A 26,101-nucleotide genomic window follows, 5' to 3' on the forward strand; every position below is an offset into this window, starting at 1 on the left:
AAGGAATGCCAGCAAACAGCAGAAGCTAGTAAGAGGCAAGGAGGGAGCCACCTCTAGAGCCTTCAGAGGGAGCACGGCCCTGCCAACACTGTCATTTCAGACTTGTACCCTTTTCTGTTGTTTTAAGCCACACAGTTTGTGATAATTTGTTACAGCAGCCTTGGGAAACTAAGACAGTAACCTTCCAAGGAGTAGCAGTGACTCTGGAATAAAGGCTCAATCCACTCTGAGCAGTGGCATGTCCATTTCCTTGTGTGTTGAGGAGACTCAGAGGTGCTCTCTTCAGTGACTTTATGTCTTCATTAGTTCTATTACAGTTTGCTACCCTTAGGGCTTTGCTTTCTGGCCCCCTCTTACTCCAAGTTGTTCTTACCCAACTCTTACACAAGTCACTTGTTCTCACATTGCTTAGAATCTCAGAAATTTGGCCCTACACTTTTACTGCTATTCTGTGCTGCTACTTCTCTTTTCTAGGTTGCTTTTACCCCTGGGCATAAACCCTGCCTATTATAATACTTCCTCAAGTATAGTATATGTGCAAAACTGTACAGGTACACTTTTCAGGCCATCTGATTGACCATAATACCTTTCCAGTACTTCTAGGCCATTTCAATGACTGACAATTTGTGGCACATTTTCCCCTTTGCAGCACATACAGACAAAAGGTAGAGTTTTTACTTTCTGATAAAGTCATTTGATGCACAGAAGTTTTAAACTTTGATGAATCCTAACTTATTTTTTCCTTTATTGCTCATGCTTTTGTTGTCATATCTAAGAGTCCATTGCCAAGCCCAAGGTCATGGAGATTTACCCCTATTTTCTCTTCTAAGAGTTTTACAGATTTTAGCCTTATATTTAGGTTATTGATCCATTTTGAGTAAATCTTGTGTATGATGTGAGGTAGGAGGTCCAAAATTTATTCTTCTGCATTTTGATATCCAGTTGTCCCAGCACTGTTTATTGAAGAGACTGCTCCTGCCACACTGAATGTTCTTGGCATCCTTGCAAAAATCAATTGACCATAGATGTATTGGTTTATTTATTTATTTTTTTTGCGGTACACGGGCCTCTCACTGTTGTGGCCTCTCCCGTTGCGGAGCACAGGCTCCAGATGCGCAGGCTCAGAGGCCATGGTTCACGGGCCCAGCCTCTCCGTGGCATGGGGGATCTTCCTGGACCGGGGCACAAACCCGTGTCCTCTGCATCAGCAGGTGGACTCTCAACCACTGCGCCACCAGAGAAGCCCTGGTTTATTTTTATACCTTAATTCTATTACAACAGTATATTTACCTATCCTTATGCCAGTACCATGCAGTTTCGATTACTGTAGCTTTGTAATAAGTTTCAAAATTGGGAAGTGTGTCTCCTTTAAATTTGCTTTTCTTTTCCAAAATTGTTTTAGCTACTTGGGGCCCCTTGCAATTCCATATGAATTTGAGGATTGGTTTTTCTGTGTTTCTGGGGAAAAAAGGACCACTGGCATTTTGATAGGGATTATACTGAATTTGTAGATCACTTTCGGTAGTATTGACATCTTAATATTATTCGTGTTAGTATTACCTATTCCTTGGATATTTGATAGAACAGTCTTGTAAACTCTTTGAGCCTGTGGGTTTGTTTGTTTGTTTTTGGTGTTTATTCATAGGCAGATTTCAAAGTCTGATTAAATTTCTTTTATTGTTACTGTTGTTATGTCTTCCAATCTATTAACTTGGGATATTTTTCCATTTATTTAGGTCTTCTTTAATTTCTTTCAGTAAAGAAAGAAATTTCAGTGTACTAGTCTTCCACCTCCTTAAATTTATTCCTGGGTACTTTATTCAAAAGTGAGGTTTTTAAAATAAAATACTTTAGGCATGCAAAGAAATATAATATAATGAACACCTGTGTAATCACTACTCAGTTTAAGAAATAAAACTTAACAAATACAATTAAAGCCGCTCTAACTGCATTTCTCCCCCTCCCTCAGAAGTAACTGCTCTCTTACACACCATACACAAAAATAAACTCAAAATGGATTAAAGACCTAAATGTAAGGCCAGACACTATAAAACTCTTAGAGGAAAACATAGGCAAAACACTCTATGACACAAATCACACCACGATCCTTCTTGACCCACCTCCTAGAGCAATGGAAACAAAAATAAACAAATGGGGCCTACTGAAACTTAAAAGCTTTTGCACAGCAAAGGAAACCATAAACAAGACAAAAAGACAACCCTCAGAATGGGAGAAAATATTTGCAAATGAAGCAACTGACAAAGGATTAATCTCTAAAATATACAAGCAGCAGCAGCTCATGCAGCTCCATATCAGAAAAACAAATAACCCAATCCAAAAATGGGCAGAAGACATAAATAGACATTTCTCCAAAGAAGATATACAGATTGCCAACAAACACATGAAAGGATGCTCAACATCACTAATCATTAGAGAAATGCAAATCAAAACTACAAAGAGGTATCACCTCACAATGGTCAGAATGGCCATCATCAAAAAATCTACCAACAGTAAATGCTGGAGAGGGTGTGGAGAAAAGGGAACTCTCTTGCACTGTTGGTGGGAATGTAAATTGATACAGCCACTATGGAGAAGAGTATGGAGGTTCCTTAAAAAGCTAAAAATAGAACTACCATATGACCCAGCAATCCCACTACTGGGCATACACCCTGAGAAGATCATAATTCAAAAAGAGTCATGTACCACAATGTTCACTGCAGCTCTATTTACAATAGCCAGGACATGGAAGCAACCTAAGTGTCCATCGACAGAAGAATGCATAAAGAAGATGTGGCACATATATACAATGGAATATTACTCAGTCATAAAAAGAAATGAAATTGAGTTATTTGTAGTGAGGTGGATGGACCTAGAGTCTGTCATACAGAGTAAGTCAGAAAGAGAAAAACAAATACTGCATGCTAACACATATATATGGAATCTAAAAAAAAAAAAAAAAAAAGGTTCTGGAGAACATAGGGGCAGGACAGGAATAAAGACACAGATGTAGAGAATGGACTTGAGGACACAGGGAGGGGAAAGGGTAAGCTGGGATGAAGTGAGAGAGTGGCATGGACATATATACACTACCAAATGTAAAATAGCTAGTGGGAAGCAGCCACATAGCACAGGGAGATCAGCTCGGTGCTTTGTGAACACCTAGAGTGGTGGGATGGGGGGGTGGGAGGAAGACGCACGAGGGAGGAGATATGGGGATATATGTATATGTATAGCTGACTCACTCTGTGATACTGCAGAAACGAACACAACATTGTAAAGCAATTATACTCCAATAAAGATCTTAAAAAAAAATTAACTGCTCTCTTAAATTTAGTGTTTATCATTTCCTTACATAGTTTGATAGGCAGAATAATAGTCCCCTGTGCTACCTGTCCCCCACCCCCACCCCAATCCTCAGAACCTGTGAATACATGGCAAGAGTCTTTGCAGACTCAAGTTAAAGATCTTGAGATGGTGAGATTATCCTTGTTTGTCTGGGTGGAGCCAATGTAATCACAAGGGTCCTTATAAGTAAAAGACGGAGGTAGGACTCCTTGTAAATACATCTCTCCAAGGGCCAGATAAGCACCAGTGTCTCTAGTTTTATGATCTATAGATGTCTCCCAGGTCCTGCGACACATATCTCCTTGAATGTAAATTATTAGGGATCTTCCTGACATCTTGGGAGCTTGACCTAGGGAAGGAACTAGGCCAGATTATACACATTTGACCTTCTTGGGGAGACAAGAGAAGTTTTATTATCCTTTTAGATCACAGAAATTAACTAGACAGAAAGCTACAGATCTAATCTCCATAGTATGTGGAAAGTAAAATGTTTATAGAGGAAGTGAAGACAAAACATTACCTTTTTATCATATAGATTTCTGTCTCCAGAGGCTAGAGCTTTTTCCTCAGGAGCACTGAGGAATCCACGAAAGATTTTTATTTCCTCACACTGATTTATCAACAATTGAGAGTTCTGATACAACCTTTCATGATGATTGTGGATTTGTCAATTTCTCCTTTGTATCTTTGCAGCTCTACTACTGGATACTTTCATTTAGAATTGTTATATATCTTTAGTAAATTATTTGTATTGTTTTCTTTAATTATAATGTAGTGACCCTCTTTATCAGACAAATTTTTAAAATCCACCTAAAATACAATACTGAACAAGATGAACACAACTGAAAGGAAATTTGATAGCTATATTGATATCAGAGGGGAAAACTTTAAAGCAAAAGCATTATTAGGGATAATCTTTGTCTTCCAAGCAGTGAATTTTGTTAAATTTATTATTGCTAGATATACTTAGATTCATTTTTCTCATCTTATTTTATACTATCTATTCTCTTTTATGTACTTGTTTTGTCCTTTCCTGCCTTTATTTATTGAATTTTAAAAGCTACCGCCTTGTCCCCATTTTCATGTGTTAGAAGATATCCATTCTATTTCCATTATTTCGGTGGCTTCTCTTAAATATTTTTGACATGTGCATTTACCTTAATAAAGCCTAAAGTAAGTTAATAGCTATACTTTCTTCCTGACTCATTAATGGAATTTAGAACATTTTAACTCTGATTACTTTCTCCAGTCTTAGAGTATGAATATATTCTAGCGGTTTTGTCCCTTGTTTTTTGTACTCCCACGTGTCATCATCCTTATATGTTTTTATAAGGTTGCTGGGTTTACCCTTATGCTTATTAAATTTCTTTGCCCATCATTACTATTTCATCTCACTCCTTTCCTCTGATTTCAATGTCCTTTAGAAGTTGTTTTGTGATGGTGTATTAGAGGCAAACTCTCTCAGTCTTTGTCGTAGAGTGTCTTTACCTAATACTCATCCTTGAGTTGTAATTTACTTGCATGTGGTATCTGAGATTGGTAAGTATTTTCTGCTATGCTTTCTGCGACTGCTAAGTGACATTCTTTTGTAGGTAATCTGTCTCCGGTTGCATTTAAGGTTTTCCTTTGCTTATGGCCTTTTGCAATTTCACTACAAACCCATGGTATCTTGATTATCCTGTTTGGGATTTCTTGTGCTTCTTAAATCTGAGAATTGTTGCTTTTCATCAGTTCTAAAGCATTTTTGTCTGTAATATTTTTGAGTTTTTGTGGGGTTTTTTGGTGGTACGCAGGCCTCTCACTGTTGTGGCCTCTCCCGTTGCGGAGCACAGGCTCTGGATGCGCAGGCTCAGCGGCCATGGCTCACGGGCCCAGCCGCTCCGCGGCATGTGGGATCTTCCCGGACCGTGGCACGAACCTGTGTCCCCTGCATCGGCAGGTGGACTCTCAACCACTGCGCCACCAGGGAAGCCCTATTTTTGAGTTTTGCTTTGATTCCATTTGCTCTGTTCCTTCCTTCTGGAAATTCTATAAAGATATATAGAATATTGGACCTTTTTATGTTATATAATGTGTCTCTTAACCTCCTTTATATTTTCCATCTCTTTATCTCTCTGTGCTTTATCCTGTGTAATTTCATTATACATAATCCAGTTTGCTATTCCTTGTATTAGCTGGGTTTCTTCTGCTATTTAACTCATCTGTTGAGTTTTTAGTTTCAATCATTATGTTTTTAATTGCCATGAATTGTATTTGGTTTCTTCATAAATCTGCCCAGTCCTTTTTCAACAACAGCTTTTCTCAAGAATTTTTTTGTCTTCATCACCTTAATGTTTTCATGATTACTGACAATTTTATTCATGAAGTTATTGTTTTTCTGTTGTTCACTCTTGTTGTACTTTTTTTCCTTCCTGTGTTTTGTAATTTTTACTGAGAGCTCATTTTGTTGTGGCTTAATCTGTACAAATTCTACAAGGCCAGGTTTGAGGGTGTGTTTCTTTAGAGAGAGGGTATTTATTTCTGCCAAATGCCCCATAGTTACTACCAAGTTGGAAACTCTTTTCATGTTAATGTATCAAATACAATTACAAAGGTAATAAATTCAAGTTAGATCCCACAAATAATAAAATTCAAATTCCAATGCACACAATAAGTGGTCTTTGGTTACAAATTCTTTGGGAAATTTTTTTGATCCCAGGCTAGGTACTTCCGTTTTTCTCTTGTCAATAGCAGTTTTTTATTTTGTTTTTACATCTCTTTTTTATAATCATGGATTTCTCTGTCTCTCTCCCTTTCTCTGTCTCCTTCTCTTTCTCTCTCTGACTCAGTTATGACCTCCAGCTTTGTATAAGCCTGGTAACTTTTTCTGTCCCTGCATGGCCAATAAAATCTGAACCTATTTGTTATGAAAAGCAGCAACCACCTCCACTGTTCTCTCATCCCAAGCAACTATGGCATGGATATCTTATTGTGTGTCTGGGTTTACAAAGACTGGGGCTCTGGATATTTTCCTTACTTTCTTGAAAACTCAATTATTTTTTAAAAACAAATGTTTGTTTTAGAGAGTAGAAAACTGATTATTAGAGGTTATGGGGTAGGGGAAATAGGGAGTTTGGAAAAAGGATATCAACTTTCAGCTATAAGATGAATAAGGTCTGAGAATCTAAAGTAATACATAGAGATAAATAATCTAATACACTTTAGATTAAAAGTAATCTAAAGTCATCTAAATAATGACTATGGTTGATAACACTGTGTTGTATAATTGAAATTTGCTAACAGAGTAGAACTTAAATGTTCTCATAAAAATAAATAAAGATAAGTATGTGAGATGTTGGATATGTTTAATTTAACTAGATGGGGGAATCCTTTTACAATGTATACATAAATCAACTCACTAGGATGTACACTTTAAATATCTTATAATTTTATGTCAATATACCTCAATAAAGCTGAAATTTTAAAAAATTTAAAAAGGAAATATTTTTAAAAATGTTTGTTTTAGCATTTATTGATGTTTTGTATCAAGAGGATTTCCAGATTTTCTAGTCTACCATTTTTCTAGAAATAGAAGCCAAAGTGGGTTTATTGATCTTTCCCAGGAATCCTATAACTTTAAAAAGACTCCAGTTCAGAAAATAATTATTGAATGCCTTCTATGTAGTACCAGCTATTATTTAGGAAAATTGTTCACTTTCTAGCAGAATACCACTTTAATTCAGAAAATAAAAAAAATCTACCTATCTTCCTCACCATCCTTCTGCAACTATCAATTTGATCACATTATATCAAAGGCAGCATCAGATAAGTTCTAGAACTCTAGATAAAATTCCTACCTTCAGATAAAATTCAAGCACATAAACCCCTGCTACCACAATATACGGATTACATTACCATTAACACACACACACACACACACACACACACTCACACAAAATGGTAAATTGAAGAGTTAGATCAAAATTCAAAATCGTGAATGTTTTTCTTTGTGTTTAGATTTTCTCCTACCTCAGTTTAAGAGATGTGGTAATATGTGGTCAAGTTAATCGCTCCTGGTTGTTGATGACACAAATGAGCTCATTGTGGAATGGTGTAAGTAGACACGACCTGAAGCTATGTCTTTATTCTAGTTCTCAAAGGAAAATAGACTGCTATAAAGCCACCTGTAATGGGGAATACCTTCTTCCCTGCTCCACAACATGGGGCCACAAAAAGTAGGTGCATTTGTTTCTCTTTTGTCCAGGCACTAGCCTGAAGGACAAGATAAAAAAATGTTATTTGAAGAAATTCAATATGAGTATTTTCTAATTTAACTAGTAGAAATAAATTGAATATTATTTTTGGATTGAAACAAAGCTCCATTATAACTGAGTTAGGCTTAACATTGCCTTACTCAAGGAGCTCCAGAGATATATTGAGAAAATGCAAGCAAGGTGCTTACTGTAGAGCCTGGCACGTAGGCAGCACTCAGAAATATTAGCTATTATTGTTGGTTCAAAAAATACAACAAAGCAGCACAAAATATGGAGTAAAGGAAAAAAAATTACTGAGCATGAAATAGGGCTAAAATATACATATACGCAAAGCTTGTTTGATAATTCTTAGTGTATTTGCATGCACATGTACACACACACTCAGGAATTTTCTAATGCGTACTCCTAGGCTCATGCCTCTGTATTGTTCTTGTCATTGCACTATTTTTATACTATTCTCATAAACTAGAACAAGCTTATATTTTTCATTCCAAAGAGACATTGGGTGGTAGGTCTTAGCCAACAACAGAAAATAAGCATGTGTTATCCCTGATGACCTTTCTTTTCTTTCTCTTGGATGATTGCTTTAATCTTAACAACTGTGATCATTTATGCCATCAACAAATGTTGGAGTAGTAACATTTTCCTTGTTGCCTAAGTCCAGTAAATAGCTGGCTTCACCACCCCTTCTTAATTGCTATTGATTGGAGGACAAATGATATCATGTGCTCAGACTGATCTATGAATAGGTGGTCAGGGCCATTCTGCAGAAACTTTGACAAAGAAACTAAGAGGAGTTGACAAGGTACAGGGAATCTAGGCTCCATAAGTCAACTCAGAATCTTTACATCTCATCAGAACACCATCCCATTCTTGGCTATACTGCTCTACTCTCATCTTATGCAGCAATGGCAATAAGAAAATGTGCTTCTGTCTTAGTTAACCCCTCTTAGCTACCAAATTTAGTATTCCTGTCTCAGATGTATTTTTAGTTCAAGGCAGTGATTCTTAAGCTTTAGAATGCATTAGAATCATCTGAAGGGATTGTTAAGACAGATTGATGGTTGCCACCCCCAGAGTTTCTCACTTAGTAGGTCTGGGGTGGGGCTTGAGAATTTGCATTTCCAACAAGTTCCTGGATGATGCTGATGCTGCTGGTCCCAGGACCACACTAAGAACCACTGATTTAAAGGAATAAATCTCTTACTTATGTGACAGATTAGGTGTTACTTTTTCCTTTGGAAAACCCATAAAGAAGAAAAATAAATAAATCCAAATGATCTGGAAGAGAAAGAACATGTACAATATTAAAATCAGGACAAATCTTGCAGAAAAATGGCAGAAAAAGCCAGCACTTCTGCCAAGACTTCATTGGGTAAAGATGAAGAAAATATGAGCATATGGCAGTGGAGAACAAAGCCAGGATTGGAAGTTAAGCTGCTTTATGTTCAGCAGATTTCTCTTTCCTCAATTATGTGTTGTCCTTCATTTGCAGTTATTTTTTCCTTTATTTGTGAGTGCTCAAATGTGGCGCAACTATAACAAACATTTTAGCACAAAGAATAGTTTTGTCCAGAAGGCAATGAGAAAGTGAATGTTCATATACTTAATCTTTTAGCTGAAAGATAGTATTAATACTATGTTATTGTTATCAACTATACTTCAATTTAAAAAATACTATGTTATCGTTTATCAACCAGCCCTGGCCATTCGGAGCTCACTAAACCTCTGTGCTCTTCAATTTTACATATAATCAGCAAGGTACACTCAGGTCATCTTTCCTTTTCTCTAGAACTACCCACTCCAAATTATGAGTTATGAAAAGGCCATTATAGACCACACACTCTAAACTGTCTTTCCTATAGTCAAGGACTCAATGTATAGCTTATGCTCATGAAAAAAGCAGGCACACATTAATGATGAACCCAGGCGAGTTCACTGACATTGAAGAAGGGGGAAGCCTTGCGGCTCACCTGGAATTACAGGGGGGCATCCAGGCCACTCTAAGACAGTTGACTCTGTTGAGGGGTGGATGTGAGACCCCTGCCCTCCCAGCTGTCAACCTGGACTGGACATTTAGAATCTGTTTTTAATTAAACCTAGGAATGACCATGAAAAAAAAAATCTATTTGCAATTAAACCTGGGAATGACCACAAAAAACCCAACCCCCGCAAAAAAAATGAGTGGTGAGATGAAGAAATTTTAGTTCTTTGATGCTTTAAAAATATTTTTAAAGTTTTACATGCAAAAGATCTCTCTCATTTCTTAATGTTTTTGTTTATCCTTTTTAGATTGATTTTTCCGCAGTAAAAAATATAATCACAGATAAACACATAGTGTCTACTTTGCAAAGGTGGCGTCTAAATGTGCTGTGCTTGAATTTTCGTGGTTGTGTTCTCCGATTGAAAACTTTGAGATCAGTAAGTATGTTCATTACAACTGTTTGTCTTGCTTTCCTGTATTTTAAAATGGAAAATTCAATTACTGCCTTAGGCCATAAGAATGCCTATTAAAACTATTTAAAAGTCCTATAATATAGCCAGCTCTTGCTGGAGTGTATGCCCTGGGAGTTGGTCCTTTGGTCATTCTTATTGACTTTTTTTTTTTTTGTCTAACATTTTTCTATCTATATGTCATTAGTTTATCCACTAATAAAATACAATATAAGAACTTCTCATTAAAGAAATTCTAACAATAGACAGTAGAAGCAGATCTACCTTCATCTCCCTCAAACCCATTCACTTACCCCATGGTACTCAACATTATCAGTCTTTCTGTTTTTCTAAAATACATTTACGTATTTGTGATTAAAAATACACAATTTTAATTTTTAACATTAAAGGGATCATACTGTCTTATATTTTCTATTATGTCTTGGAAATCTTTTCATGTCAGTACATATAGAACTACAAAGTTATTTTCCCATACTATGGCTATACTGTAACTTATTTAGCTTTCTTCCTATTGATGGACATTGAGGTTATTTCCAGTTTTTTCCAAGCTGTTTTGTGAAGTCTGTATTTAATTGTCTTAGTTCAGGCTGCTATAATAAAGTTCCATTTTGGCTGGGTGGCTTATAAACCACAAAAACTTATTTCTCATAGCTCTAGAGGCTGGAAGTCCAAGATCAGGGTGCCAACGTGGTTGGGCTCTAGTGAGGGCCTTGTTCTGGGTCGTGGACTTTTGTCTTCTCCCTGTATCCTCACATGGTAGAGAGCAGGAGAGAGCACTCTCTGGAATCCCTTGTGTAAGGGCACTAATCCTATTCATGAGAGTTCCACCTTAATTACATCCCAAAGGCCCCACCTCCTAATACCATCACATTGGGGGTTAGGATTCCAACATGTGAATTTTGGGGGGACATATGGGTTAACACATTGCATTAACCCATATGTCCTTTGAGGTACATTTTTAAGTTTCCATATGTATTTCTGGAAATGAGAGAAAAAATAGATTTCAAAAAGTACACATCCATGTTGACTTCAGATAAGAAAGAATGCCATAAACACATATAAATATCAACATGGATGAGTCTAAAGATATTAATGGACAAAAGCAAGTTGCAGAATGATATACATAATCTAATACCATTTGTATACAACTTTTCAATGTGTAAAATCATACCATACACTTTATATTTGGAAATAATTTCAATACTATATATTCAAGGGCACTTGTACATACACACACACACAGTAAAATATAAAAAGCATGCATTGGAATCAAAAGCCTCAAATGCAAGATAGTGGTTACCTCTAAGGTGGAGAGGGTTGAATGAAATGGGGAAGAGGTTCACAAGGGGTTTCAACTGTTATCTGTAATATTTTTTTAATTGAAAAAAGAAAAAACACAAAATGGAATAATTCTAATTGGTTATTGCTGGTGCTGAAGAAAGCAGTAGCTTTATATATGATGTTATTTTACCTGATCATGTATTAAACTATCTTCTTGGTTTTAAGTTTGTTAGTTGAATCTTTTAGGTTTTCTAGGTAGACTGTCATGTCATCTGGAAATACTAAGTTTTATTTCCATTCATTCCTATTCTTGTATCTTTTACTTCTTTTTTCAGTAGCAAGGATATGCAGCCATCTTGTCTCATTCTTGAGTCCTTTTCTCATATTTTTAATGAGAATGGTGTTAATATTATTATATCTTTTAATTTCTGGGACACACGCTTCATAAAGATATAATGCTGCTCCATCTTTTACAGCAGCCATCTTATGCATGTTCCTCATCCAATCTGGTCATGTCTGCCTTTGGATTTTTAGGAACTATTAATTTCTGATCCACCAAGACCATGCCTTTTGGTTTTCCAAGGATATTATAGATTAAAAATCATTTATTTCTTGTAATTTGGGTAGGAGAGGAAAACTGAAACGTGCTTAGTCTGCCATCTTAAACCAATTTGTTACTTTTTTCTTCTTTTGCTCTCTCTCCTTGTGATTTGATGACTATCTTTAGTGTTTTGTTTGGATTTTTTTTCTCTTTTTGTGTGTATCTATTATAAATTTTTGGTTTGTACTTACCATTAGGTGTATATACAGCAATCTTTATACATATTTGATTATTTTAAGTTCCTAATCTCTTAAGTTTGAATGCATTTTAACAACCCTGCAGTTTTACTCCCTCCAAGTTTGTTTTTGACATCATAGTTTACATCTTTCGTTTTGTGCATCTCTTAACTACTCATTGTTGATATAGATTATTTTACTACTTTTGTCTTTTAAACTTCCTACTAGCTTTATAAGTGGTTAATGTGCTATCCTTACTGTATATTTGCCTTTACTGATGAGATTTTCTTCCTTTTGTAATTTTCATATTTCTAGTTGTGGCCTTTTCTTTTCCACTTAGTGAAGTCCCTTTAACATTTCTTGTAAACCCAGTTTCTTTCAGCTTTTGCTTGTCTATAAAACTCTTGATCTTTTCTTTGAATCTGAATGATAGCCTTGAGTAGATTATTCTTTTTCCCTTTATCATTTAAAAAATATCACGCCACTCCCTTCTGGTGTGCAGAGTTTCTGCTAAAAAGGCAGCTGATGGTCTTATAGGAGTTCCCTTGTTACACTGTTGACTGATACATATTACATCTCCCCAGCATTCACCAACACTCCACCTCCAGCAGAAAGAAGCCCCAACATCTCACAGAATTTAGACAAGTAGATTCTCATTACTGAATTGCTTCTATTTGCTAGAGCGGAGACTTGTTCAGATTTCTCAGAAACAGACGTTAATTGATCCAGGGCGTAAACTCCAGAGGAGGGGATGGTTAGTAAATGAATAATCTGAACTGTTTAATGTTAAATATCTTTCCCAAATAATCAAGAATTAGGTCAGAGTTGACTCAGGCTTAGGACTCAGGAGAACTCAGCTTGTAGTAAATCTTATTTACTTCAGACAAATCAAAGAATCTTAGAACTAGTTGAAAAAAAAAAAAACACTTGGGTATTTGGATAAAAACTCAAGTGATATTTAAACATATGTGTTCAAATATGTAGATCTCAGGATTTTATTATTTTTGACTACCATAAAATATACTTTAAAAAAAATCTCTTGAATTTCATCACCTACTGAACAGAAGGAAGTTGCAAAGGCAAGTTATTAATCAATCAAGTATGAAGTTGGCAGAAAGGGTGGATATATGTATATGTATAACTGATTCACTTTGCTGTACAGCAGAAACTAACATAACATTATAAATCAACTATATTCCAATAAAAATTAATTAAAAAAGAAATTAGCAGAAGAGGAGGTATATAATTATTAATTCCATCACTGATCAACTATGCTTCCCTGAAAAAATATAAACTCTGATACAAAAAAAGAGCAAATTTTAAGCTTTTTAAAATGTATTTAAATTTTAGCCCTGGGAGATATTAGCAATTCTAAATGACTTACTTTTGGATGGTCTGGATCAATTTCTATCCTGATGTGTTCCAGAGCTTTATTTTCAAATAGCTCCCTGGGAATGATCCTGAATATAAAAATAAACCAATAAAATTCCCAGCTAGCCTCCAAAAATTAAATCAGAGAGTAACTTGGGCCCTTTCTCTGAATCAGATTTAATGCCCTTATTTCTTTCCAGAACCCTCACATTCCCACTGTGTGCCTCTGTCTTCCACTGAGGTCCCACCTGGCATTCTCCACCATCAAATCTTGGATGTTTTATTTAATATTCCACTCTGAGTGCTCATCAACAATAAGTGAATTTATTACATCTCTCTGGTAACACTTCAAACTTAACAGCTACCTTCAATACCTCATGTTGAACAATGTGAGAATTTGCATTGAGAACCAGTATTTCTAAGTCTCCACCCTGACCCAAACCATTGATAAAATGCGCATAGTGGTTAGAACCTTACAATCCAGTGTCATTTCCTGAACCACCAGCTCCAGCAATTGTTCCAGCTTCCCACTCTCTTGGTTTCCTATACATATTAATAGAATTAACTGACATGACCCAAAGATTATCACCTGCCCTCATAAGTGTTTCAGGAGAAAAAGCACATACTATTCTTTTAGTGTCTGTTTCTGGAAGTTCTGATGTGAGGCAGCCATGACTAAAGGTAACATTTAAAGTGCTCTGTATCCTTGCACAGTAGAAAGGACTTAGGCGGACCTGAATCCAGGCTCTGCCACCTGCCAGCTAACCTGCCAAGTTACCTACATACTAAGCCTTGGTTTCCTCATCTAGAAAAGGCAGATAATATTATGTACCTCAGAGGGATCTTGTGAGAATTAGAAATAGAATACGTGAAGCTCTTAGCACAGTGTCTGGCCTCTAATAGGTGTTTAAGAAATGTTCAAGGGAATTCCCTGGAGGACCAGTGGTTAGGACTTGGTGCTTTCATTGCTGTGGCCTGGGTTCAATCCCTGGTTGGGGAACTAAGATCCTGCAAGCCGCGTGGTGTAGCCAAAAAAAAAAGAAATGCTTAATACTATTTGTTATTTACCACGTTCTATACTTCGGAAATTTGTACAAGTATCAGATAAGACCAGTTGTTAAACTTTGTATGAATACCTTGATATAAGAAATGGAAATATATTCAACTCAGTGAAAAGAAAATCTGCATAAAAAGGAAAAAGTGGTATTTCTAATGATATGTACATATTTCTTTGCAGTTTATTTTTCTAATAGTACAGTACTATCAAAATACAAACTGATGGGGTCAGTCTTCAGACACTTCCTCTCTTTCTGGTTATTGTTTCTCCAGGTGAGTTAATTTTAACCTGCAACGCAAATCATGGGGCTTCTCTTGGGTACCACCTCTGCCCTCAGTTGCTTCTGATATCACTTCCCTTTTTGTTTGCTTCTTTTTCATCCCAAATCCTGACCCTGAATCCTAATTTCATCCTGTTTTATGTTCCTTGACCTATTAGCTTAGCAGGAAGGGCTCTCAGATCCTTCCCACTGACAGGTGGCTTCCTAGTCTGAACTCTGTTAAAAAACCAGTGCTGTTTCCACATTTACTAGTGTTTATACCTGTTCAGAGCTCATGTTCACATCATCTACAATTGCTTCTGAGAGTCCCATCTTCTGAGCCGTCTCTAATTTAATTCTCAGATTCTTGGCTTATTGCCTGTGGTAATTCTCCTTCAGGTCTAGCTTGACAGTTTTTTGCAAGGATCAGTGAAAGGTAGTTGAGAATTTGGGTTTACCAGGACCTCGTTTTGGAGTGCACAGGAATCAGAAATGGAAATTTATTCAATGCACAAGCTGACTTACTGAAAAAAAAAAAAAAGTTTGGGGGCAGAGGGGAGAGAATTATATTTTATTATTACTAAGCATTTGTATCTCTTCATTTTGATCATCTTTAGGTATGTGCAAGCAGCTCTTGAAAAGCATATAAAAATGAACCACGTTTTTTTAATTTTCAAAAAGCAGTAAAAAGATTTATACAGAACATTATGACCTCCTAACGCCATCATTAGGACCCAACTCCTGCAGGTTACCAGTGTGGAGTCACCATCAAAAGCTGTTCTGCAAACAGGCAGGCAAGCAGCATGAGAGTATTCCCTTAATTACTATACTGTGACAACAATAATAATAATTAAGGGAACCTTCCTTTAGCTGGGTAACCTCGCCTAAACAGGTAAAACAGTTAATCAAAATCTAAACATGCGGTTTTCCAACACCAGTTTAGCAAATACAAAATTAGCTGCAACCAGAACAATTTCTAAGTTATCCCACAATAGTGATTCTTACACTTTGTTTCTTTGCTGTGTGATCCTTATGTATTTTTTCCCATTCATCATCTTCTGTATCCTGGTCAAATGTTTCAGGGTATGCTGGTAATTTGTCTTTGGGGCATTCTTCATAGTAACTCCGAACATATTTTCCCACAAACCACCCTTTGTATTCTTTGGGCATTTTGCACTCCAGCCCATTATAGTGCACGTTGTAGTGATGCATTAACCAGTAGTAGAGGTAGTGGATGTTGTAGTCACATCTCCAAGGGTTATCTCTGAGCCACAAGAGTTTCAAAAAATACAAGTCTTCTAATACTCCATAGTCAAAGTTTTGCAGACTGTTGTTTGATAAATCTAACTCTTCTAAATGTGTGAGTCCTAAAAAAGCAGCTAGAAACAGAAAATATTTATTAAACCAATTGGGTAATTGGGTTAAGTGCACTGTATATTATAAGGACAAATTTAAATTAAAAATAAGAGAGTTAATTCTCTCTACTGAAAATAAAGGAAAAGATTTCCCTCCCCGCCTTTTTCTCAGCGTTCTTACTTTAGAAAACTTGCAAGTACTTTCTCTTCTCTTTGAAATGTGTATATATCCTTTAGAAGACTAAAGAGGCCTTTTTCAGCTTTACGAGGATCGTCCTTCTTAAGAACCTGGGAGCCATCTCTTTGAAATGGAAACATCAAGGCAGAGAGCACCTGTCTCCCAGTTTCTGTGGGGGGGTAGGAGCCTTCTTCCAAGTCACAAAATTACCTCTTGTCATAAAGATAGAAGTTTGTTTTCCTCTTGATAAAGCCAATTAGCTAACACAGATGCCAACTCACTTGCGAGTAAGGTTAGAATGAACAATGATTGACAAACGGTGCTGTCAAGTCTTCTTACTTAAGAACTAGCTATTATTTATCCTGAAAACACGTATGTATTAGGTTGTATCTGCTTGGCTATACAGAGGGTGAGATTTCTTTCTGTCTCTGCAATCTCTTAGCAGATTGCCTGTGATGTACATCACATTCTGGTTTAATGCTTATTCAATAATAAAAGAATCTTCTTTCTCTTTATCATTGTGGAGAGGATTTCTGTGTTGGGTGAGGACTTCGGTTTTAATTATATTTCCCTAACAGTATACGTGTCTAAATGCAAAATTCTGAAATATGTTTTTACTCAGACAAAGCTTTCCCCTTGATTAAATTGACTAGAATACAATATTTTATTTGAAAAATCAGTTTTAAGTTAGCTTTGTAAAAATGTACTTTGTGCTCATGTGCATTTTTTAATACTCACTGGAAAGATGCCACAAAAAAGGCATGAATTAGGAAAATATCTCAAATGTAAGACATAAGTGCATAAAAAATGAGAAACGTATTTGGGGGTGATTTGACAGCTCTCTGGGATATAACTCTAAAAATGCCTAGAAAATAGCCGTTTCCCAGTTTCCTTCCCAGGGGGAAGGAATTATATTCTTGTACTGTCCAAAACCAAAAAAAATTTTATCAACATTTTTAAGACATCTGGTTGTATTTTGGCAAGCTATGGTAGCTATCAGCTTTGAATCCATATGTATTTAATTCTGCTGGAGGGTGGATAATTAAAACAAATAGCAAACACATAACACAAAATAATACAACAGAAAGCTTTTTTTCCCCCTCTGAGAGTAAAGAAATCTAAACCTAAATTATCCCTACTTCAGTTGATGTAAACTGACCAGCTACTCTAGAATTTACAGGTCAATGCTGATTTCAAATATTTTGTTTCTGTTTCAAACATTTTCTCATTGCTCTTTTAAAATACTCTCCTCAGAGCATACAGTGCCCTTATTTTGAAAAATTAATTAATTTGAAAAATATGCTCTCAAACTAATACCATTAACTATTTTCATATCATTTGTTCTCAGACAAAACCCTTAATTCCCCCTAAAAGAAGTCTATTTTGGTGCAAAGCAATGACTTGGGTCATTGGGAGAGGGGAGCAGGTGGCTGGGGAGGAGCAAAAGGTCAGCCCTTGCAATGATAGTTCTGAAGACACTGCATTTTAAAAAATTTGCAAACATTTTGTGAGTTAATGATCTCACAATTTTCTTTTTCTTTCTTTTTTTTTTTTTTTTTTGTAGCGGGATGCGGGCCTCTCACTGTTGTGGCCTCTCCTGTTGCGGGGCACAGGCTCCGGACGCGCAGGCTCAGCGGCCATGGCTCACGGGCCCAGCTGCTCCGCGGCATGTGGGATCTTCCAGGACCAGTGCACGAACGCGTGTCCCCTGCATTGGCAGGCGGACTCTCAAACACTGCGCTACCAGGGAAGACCTCTTTTCTTTTTTTAAAAAAAAAATTATTTATTTATTTTTGCTTCCGTTGGGTCTTTGTTGCTGCATGCGGGCGAGCGGGGGGGGGGGGGGGGGTGAGGATTAGACACTTGCCCAGGGACCCGAGACAGGCATGCTTGTCTTGCAGTTCTTTGGTTCTCATTCAGCAAAAGAGGATCTCCACCTCCAGATTCTTCACCCTGTGGCCTGGCTTTGTGGAGACCGGCTACCAGTGACTGACCTGCACACTAATACAATGATCGCTTCGTTTGGGAGAAGAGTATCTCTATAGTATTCTTATTCAATGTAAAATGAAAATTGCTTTTGATCTCAAAATTTGAAGATACTCCCAAGTTTACACTATCTGTACAGGCTAAGGTATGAGTGTAGCATATTGCTGTTCCTTTCAAAGTTTTTAAAAAGTATGATTTCTTAATATTTACAAATGTTATTAATACTAAAATATGCCTTGGTAGCTCTAGAATATTCATTTTCACTTTTTACTTCTACAATGTTAAAATCCTAATGTTCTGTTAATGGTATTAAATTACCTTTAAGAAAACAAGAAACAATTGTACTCAAAATGTTTATGACATTAACATTGCACTATTAATAGTAGTAATACACATTTTTAAAGACAGAGCTTTTCAAATTATGAACGCACTGCGAAGGCACAAATATTATGTACGTTACAAATCTGATCAACATTGCAGTAATTCTCAGTTCTTTCTAGAACTCAGTGAGTTAACTTACCATGCTCATTTTTGTCAGAGGCTTTGCTTAGCAAATGGAGAAGAGATTTGAAGGATGGAAAAGAGAATTCATCTTGATTTAGGATTACATAAAATCCCTCTGGCTCTAGTTTGAGCACATTTTATCTTAATTTATGAGCACACTAGATCTTTTTTTTTAAATTTTTTATTGCGGTACGCGGGCCTCTCACTGTTGTGGCCTCTCCTGCTGCGGAGCACAGATTCCAGATGCACAGGCTCAGCGGCCATGGCTCATGGGCCCAGCCGCTTCGCAGCATGTGGGATCTTCCCGGACCGGGACACAACCCACGTCCCCTGCATTGGCAGGCAGACTCTCAACCACTGCGCCACCAGGGAAGCCCTAGATCTTAATTTTATGAGCTTGATTTATTCTGCTTAGCAGATTGTTTCAAATTTACTTTAAACAAGTTAAAGTCTTACATTAAATAAGTTTGGACTTAATGAAAAGCAAAGAAAATGCCAGATCTGAATTTCCTTTTAAAAATCACGACATGTTTAGCATATTACTGACCACTAGCCACATACCCTATATATATATTTTTTGGCTGCTTTGGGTCTTCATTGCTGCGTGCGGGTTTTCTTTAGTTGTGGTGAGCCGGGGCTACTCTTTGCTGCGGTACGTGGGCTTCTCATTGTGGTGCCTTCTCTTGTGGAGGAGCATGGGCTTTAGGTGCGCAGGCTTCAGTAGTTGTGGTGTATGGGCTCTAGAGCGCAGGCTCAGTAGCTGTGGTTCAGGGGCTTAGCTGCTCCGTGGCACGTGGGATCTTCCTGGACCAGGGCTTGAACCCGTGTCCCCTGCATTGTCAGGTGGATTCTTAACCACTGTGCCCCAGGGAAGCCCTAGCCATATACTCTTATTTTTAAAATATATTCTACAAAACACTTCTTTTATTTGGACCAACTGAATAATTGTTGCTTATTACATACTTCATAAAGCAACAGTTTGGCAAATATTTCTGAGGGCCAAGCAAGTTCTACTATAAGCATCATGTTTCATTTAAATTCAAACTTCTTACTAGTTTTTTAAAAACTAAATTGTATTTACTATAAATGTTGCCATAATAAAAAAACAGAACACCTGTCACCTGTTTAAAGGGCTATTCTGTGGAACTTACCGGGATCTATGAATTGAATACCGTTGCTGCTGAGGTTTAATTTCTTTAGCTCATGAGCATCTTCAAACTCCTTGGGTCGAAGCTGGTTGATTTTGTTGTGTGACAAGTCAAGTTTAACAATGTCTGGAGGGATGTTGTCTGGAACTTTCTTCAACTCTGGAAAAAATTAAAATGTTCAGGTTATCAAGCTCTCCTCTTGCCCCCATTTGCTCTATCACTCTTATCCCTGTGTGACTGAAGAGTCAGCTCTTGAAGGGAAAAAGGATATCCCATCTAAAGCCGAAGAACATTACTATATGAACAAGCCTTAGAATATGCTAAATTCCACCAAAGCCCAGCGAACCAAGTGCATCACACTTAGAGGAGCAGATATCACTCCTTGCTGAACTGTTCCGAGAAACTTCCTAGAGGCGGCAAGAAATCAAGAGCAGGACAGCAGGCAGTGCAGCTCAGCTGGCTGGGCACCAGGCGGTGGGTGGGGCTCAAGCCTGGCCGCCTGTTAGAATCACCTGGGACGCTCTTAAAAACAGAAAGCTGAAACAAAATGAAACCCACAAATCAAACCACTCTTCCTGCCTCCCCTCCCATTCCCTTCTCACTCCTCTAAGAACTTTCAGTATTAATTATTGCCTCTTTGTTGCATCTTCCTTTTATCCCTCTCCTCAGACTCCTTCTGTTAACAAGCACAGATCTTGCCATCCTAAAAAAGAAACAAAAAGCCCTCCACCCTGATGACCCTCAGGCTGTTACCTCATTTCTCCTTTCCTTGGATGCTAAAATTGGAGAAAGAATAGTCCTCATTTGCTCCCCCTGCTTCCTCATCACCCACTTATTCCCTGAATCCTTGTGACTTAATTTATACTCTACCACTCCTCCCTGACTCTTCCCAAGGTACTGAAGTAATTGGACTCCTCAGGAGAAACAGTAATAATAGTGCTGCTACTACTACTACTGAGTCAACAATGACTACTACCACAAAAAAGCCTCTGGAAGAGGAGCCCAGTTATTTTTCATAGGTTAATAGGAAATCAAGGTTCACCTAATTTATCTCTTACTATTTATATTTGTCTTTAAATCATGCTTTAAAATACTATAAAGTGTGTTTATTTTATACTTTAGCATAATACTTGCCCTTTCTTCTAATCTTTAGCAAAATATTCTGTAAAGGTTTTATTCAATTTTAAGTAGGGCAAGTGAAGCCTGTGAAGAGAAACAAACCTGTTCAGACAAAAGAAAATTAGAAGCAACAAATAAAATGTCCAGATTAGTTCACACCTGAGAAACAGCATGACCCAAAGACTTTCTGAATAAGTAGAAATTCCTTGAACTAGGTACAGTAAGTTTATGAAAGGTGGTATCCATTTATCCATAATTCCCTTTTTGCTATAGAATAACTGACTTACTGATAATGTTTTCCAAATATTTTTTAAAAACCCCTTCTGGTATATATGATTTCTTAACTCATAGTATGTTTACTTTCATAAATCTTATATCCCCCCTTCTTTTAACAGCTCAGAATCCATGGTTAATGGGATGGTATTGGTAGTTCCTTCTTTGGTATCCTTATTACTGTTAAATTTGCTTTTTCTTCTTGATGGGATCTTGGTATCTTAGTACCTATGTACAAGAACTTTTTCTAGGTGCCCTAACAAGTATTATGTGACAAGAACCCTATGAGCTAAGTACATTATCCCCATTTTACAGATGAAGAAACTGAGGCACAACTTGCCCATAGTCACACTCTAGGATTTTTTTTTTTTTTTTTTTGTAACACTCAGGCTCAGTGGGTATAAAGGGAAGCAGCTGACAATTTTGCTGCTGTATCTCTGCCTTGAGTGTTTGGGGTTGTTTTTTGTTTTTTAACATCTTTATTGGAGTATAATTGCTTTACAATGGTGTGTTAGTTTCTGCTTTATAACAAAGTGAATCAGTTATACATATACATATGTTCCCATATCTCTTCCCTCTTGCATCTCCCTCCCTCCCACCCTCCCTATCCCACCCCTCTAGGTGGTCACAAAGCACGGAGCTGATCTCCCTGTGCTATGCAGCTGCTTCCCACTAGCTATCTATTTTACGTTTGGTACACACTCTAGGAGTTAAACACAGACATGCTAGCCCCCAAAACTATGCTTCTAACCACTATGCTCTGCTGCCTATTCATGGTACCTTTCTGCTTCACTTACGCTGTTCCATCTGCTTAGAATCCTCAAGCTTGTCATGTAGGGTTAAGTGGGGATTGGGGAGCAACTGGGGTGGGGGTCAATATATTGGAATGGCCATAAGACCTTTCTGGCTCTGTATTTAAAATGACATCTCCCTGCTTTCAAGTAGGCAACAACAGCAATGATAATACCATTTCCTGCTTTTTCTCAATGGCAGTTATCAGCATCAGGCACAGGGTACATCTTACTGATTTTTTTCATTTTTGCACCCTCCTTGCCATGGAAGCTTCCTGAGGGAAGTTTAGAACAGTGCCTAATATATCATAAATAAATAAGTGGTATGTGGCAGCCAGCTTCTAAAATATCATCCAACAATCTCCTCTACTGATATTCATGCCCTTGTATAAACTCTTCCCCTTAAGTATGGGCTGAACCTAGTGACTTGCTTCTAATAATAGAATGCAGCAAATATGATAGGAGCTCACTTCCATAATTAGGTTATAAGAAATTGTGACTTTTGTCTGGCTAGCAGACTCTCTTTTGCTGGCTTTGATGAAGCAAGTTGCCATTTTGGAGAGGCTCACATGGCAAGTAATTAAGGTTGGCCTCTGGCCAACAACCAGCAAGAACTCTGGCCCTCAGTCCAACAGTCCTTGAGGAACTGAATCCTGCCAGCAGTCATATGAGCTTGGAAGAGGATATTTTTCCAGTTGAGCCTTCAGGTGAAACCACATCTTATTGCAACCTTGTGAGAGATCCTGAAGTAGAGGACTCAGCTAACCCATATCTGGTTTCCTGACCTACAGAAACGGTGAGATAATAAAGTGTGTTGTTTTAAGCCACAGAGTTTTGGGGTAGTTTCTTAGGCAGCAACAAAGTTATCTAACTAACATATGGGAAATAATGAGCTCATTAAACGTGTTGAGTTTAATGATTCAGGAATATTGAGCCCTCTTGTAATAAAAATGCTTTGAAAATTTGGATTGATTTTATTTCCATCCTCCGATAAGACATTGTTTTGTTTGACCTAGAGTTGTGTCTGCCAACATATAGAAAGGTGAAAGATTTTAAGACTTGAACTTATTATAATGTTGCAGCGCTGAGGTAATCCTCCCTTTAGGACCGGCAAGACCCTGACTGGAGAGCTATATTCTCTCTTGGGCACTACATGTAAACAAGGAGATGGATATCCCAGGAAAAAGTGAAAACCACAGAGACACTTGAGGACAGGCAGAAGAAATAATTTCTTGACATTTAGCATTTGGAATAATTATTGAGAATGGCTGTGGCATTTTCTTAGAAGATTTTTAAAAGAGGAATAGAGCTTTATTTCAAAATACCCAGGATCCCACCTCTCCTCTCTTCCTTCACTGCTACTACATTGGTCCAAGCCACCATTACCTCTTGTCTGGATTATCCCAATATTGTCCTAAGCCCAGGTGATCATGTTAAAACATGTGAGATCCTGTCATTTTACCAGATGGCTTGCCATCCTCCAGATGGCAGAACCCTTTCATTGCTTCCCATTGCTTCTCACTATGAATAAAAGCCCAAGTCCTCACCAAGGCCCTACAAAGCCATTAAGGGCTGTAGGTCTTCCTTGCCACCAGAGTTAGTATCTCCTAGGTCCTGGAAAACAGCCTATTTATCAGTACTTGCTTGCTGAACCCACATCTGCTGGGCTGGACATGAGGGTGAATGATAAGCAACCACTGTAGGACATGAGGGTGAGTCCCAAGCGACCATTGTAGGACAAGCTAAAGTGGGTTAACCACAAATAAATGGGTAGAAAAAAATGTTTATGAGAACACCCTGAAACCCAGCTTAAGCAATGTGGCAGACCTGTGGAAGAGGAATATGAACTGCAGAACCAACTTTGGCATTGTTACCAGCAGACCTGAATAAAAACAGGATCCACAAGTAATACCAGGAAATGCAAACCAAAGCCTTTACTAGTAGGCTTAGAAAAACATGGAAAAATCTTATTTGTTGTATTGATGAGTAAAAACAGTTCTTTAGTTTTTAACCTTAAACTTGAATGAGAAATGCAAATGTTGATGTGAAGTATGTTTGTCTTTGATAAAGATTACACAAAAAGAAATTTCCCCAGACCAGAAGTCAAATTTGGTCAATGTCCCCATTTCTAGACCAGGCACCACACGGTTATTTGCTGCTATCTGAGATTTTTGGTAAACCTTCAACGAATATCATATTTACTTGATTATCACCCCTGGCAAGCATTGCCTCTCCCCCAACCAAACCTTGCTGATTTTGAGGAGGAAATTGGGAAATTTTTTCCACGTAATTTCTCATTTAGTAGGCTACCCTGATTGTCAGCAATGTCAGAACTACTCTTAAGGCTTGGTAGTGGTAGGTAAAGAGATATAAATGGCCCTATGTATTGCAAATAAAAGGTTCTTAATTATTGTTCAAACTAATGGTGAAATTATCTTCAGAGGCAGCTGGGAGCAATTTATGGTCATAATTCTCCACAGCCCTAATCTTAGAAGTAAAATAAATCCTTAAAATGGTAAATTATTCTGGTAAATGTGAAGCTAAAAAGCAGTTTTAAAACTCTCTCATGTATTTTTGGCAAATCCATCCATCTCAATATGGCATAAACATGGCTTTCAACTAATCTCACATTTATTCCCTTTGAAAGACTAAGTTTTGTTGGCAAAGTGCCTGTCACCCAGTGAATAAAGCTATTGTTTCTTTTTCTTGCTGTCAGATGTTTAAGGCAAAAATAGTGATCTTTGAGGTCTATGTGGTCAAAATGGCATGTATTAGGTACCCTACACACACCATCTGACTCATCATCTGTCAGCTGGGAAAGGCACAACTAATTCCCGAGTTAAGGGAATCTGTATTCGGGTTCCTTGAGTGTGATCATGTACATGATGAATTGTACAGAGCCTAAGAGGAGGGTTCAATACTGGAAGGAAGCACCCAGAAGGCTTTTATATATTCTTCTTGGTTAATAGGCATACCCAGAATCTTGAAGGAAGAGAGGACAGTGCATGGTGGCCAATGGCTTGGGAACTGCTTAGGGATTGCCTATGTGATCTTCAAAGGGCAACCTAACTTCTCTACTCCTCAACTTCTTCCTTCCTAAAATGAGGATAATACTAGTATTTCTTTTAAGGTTGTGAAGTGTAAATGACAATGCATGAAACTGCTATGTCTTAGGCACACAGAGCATTTAGATGGCAGCTCTCATTAATATCACTGCTAGTTCCACTCTTGATGGCGTGTTTTAGGCTTCTTTAGATCCTACATAGTGTCCAACACGTGAGCACAATCAAAAGTATTACTACCCTCTGGCAGGCAGTTAGAGATGAACACTGCTGAACATTTATTCTCAGTATTTGACATTTATTATCTAGTTATAGAATGGGGTAAGGAAAACTACAATGGATAAAATTCAGTGTCATACTTGAGTTCCAGCCATGATTTTTAACTTCTATATATTTTTATGTTTAAAAGTTGCTTAAATTACTGCTCTGTAAGAGCAAAGAAAGCAGCTCAATTATTATCATCAATCTAAAGAACATGGCCCTGTGCCAGGCAGTACCAAAGGGAATTTAATAGAGAAGACCTTTGACTTTAAACTTATGGGAATCAACAATATATCAAAAAATGAAAAGTAAATTATCAGCTGAATCAATAGACTGATATCAACCATAGTGAGAGTGATTTATATTGATGATATTAAAAGACACAACTACCCTTCATTTTATAATCTAAAAAGTATAGGCTCTGATTTACGTCGTCACTAACAAGTGGAGGACCTTGAGTTGTCCTTTAGTGTTAGTATATATGTACTAACTGTGCATGTCATATAAACTTTATTTATACTGTTTTCCAGTAAATCATGTGTTTTTAAAGCATGAAGAATGAATTTATGGGGCATGTCTGGAAGGTTGTGTTTAGACAACAACAGTAACTTGAGGAAGGAGAGCAAT

General features: G+C 37.4%; 1 protein-coding gene across 1 annotated transcript in view; it reads right to left on the bottom strand.

The window, feature by feature from the left end:
* Positions 1-15,753: 15,753 nt before the first annotated feature.
* LRRC17 (leucine rich repeat containing 17) overlaps positions 15,754-26,101 on the bottom strand; it is a 31,499-nt gene continuing 21,151 nt past the window's right edge. Inside the window, exons 3-4 of the mRNA XM_065883395.1 lie at positions 19,972-20,127; positions 15,754-16,176 (exon numbers count right to left, since the gene is read on the bottom strand). Of these exons, the coding sequence (XP_065739467.1) occupies positions 15,779-16,176; positions 19,972-20,127 (554 nt within the window). The 3' untranslated portion in view covers positions 15,754-15,778. The remainder of the gene's footprint in view (positions 16,177-19,971; positions 20,128-26,101) is intronic.

This window comes from Phocoena phocoena, chromosome 9 (assembly GCF_963924675.1).
Source record: "Phocoena phocoena chromosome 9, mPhoPho1.1, whole genome shotgun sequence".
Taxonomy (NCBI): Eukaryota; Metazoa; Chordata; class Mammalia; order Artiodactyla; family Phocoenidae; genus Phocoena; species Phocoena phocoena.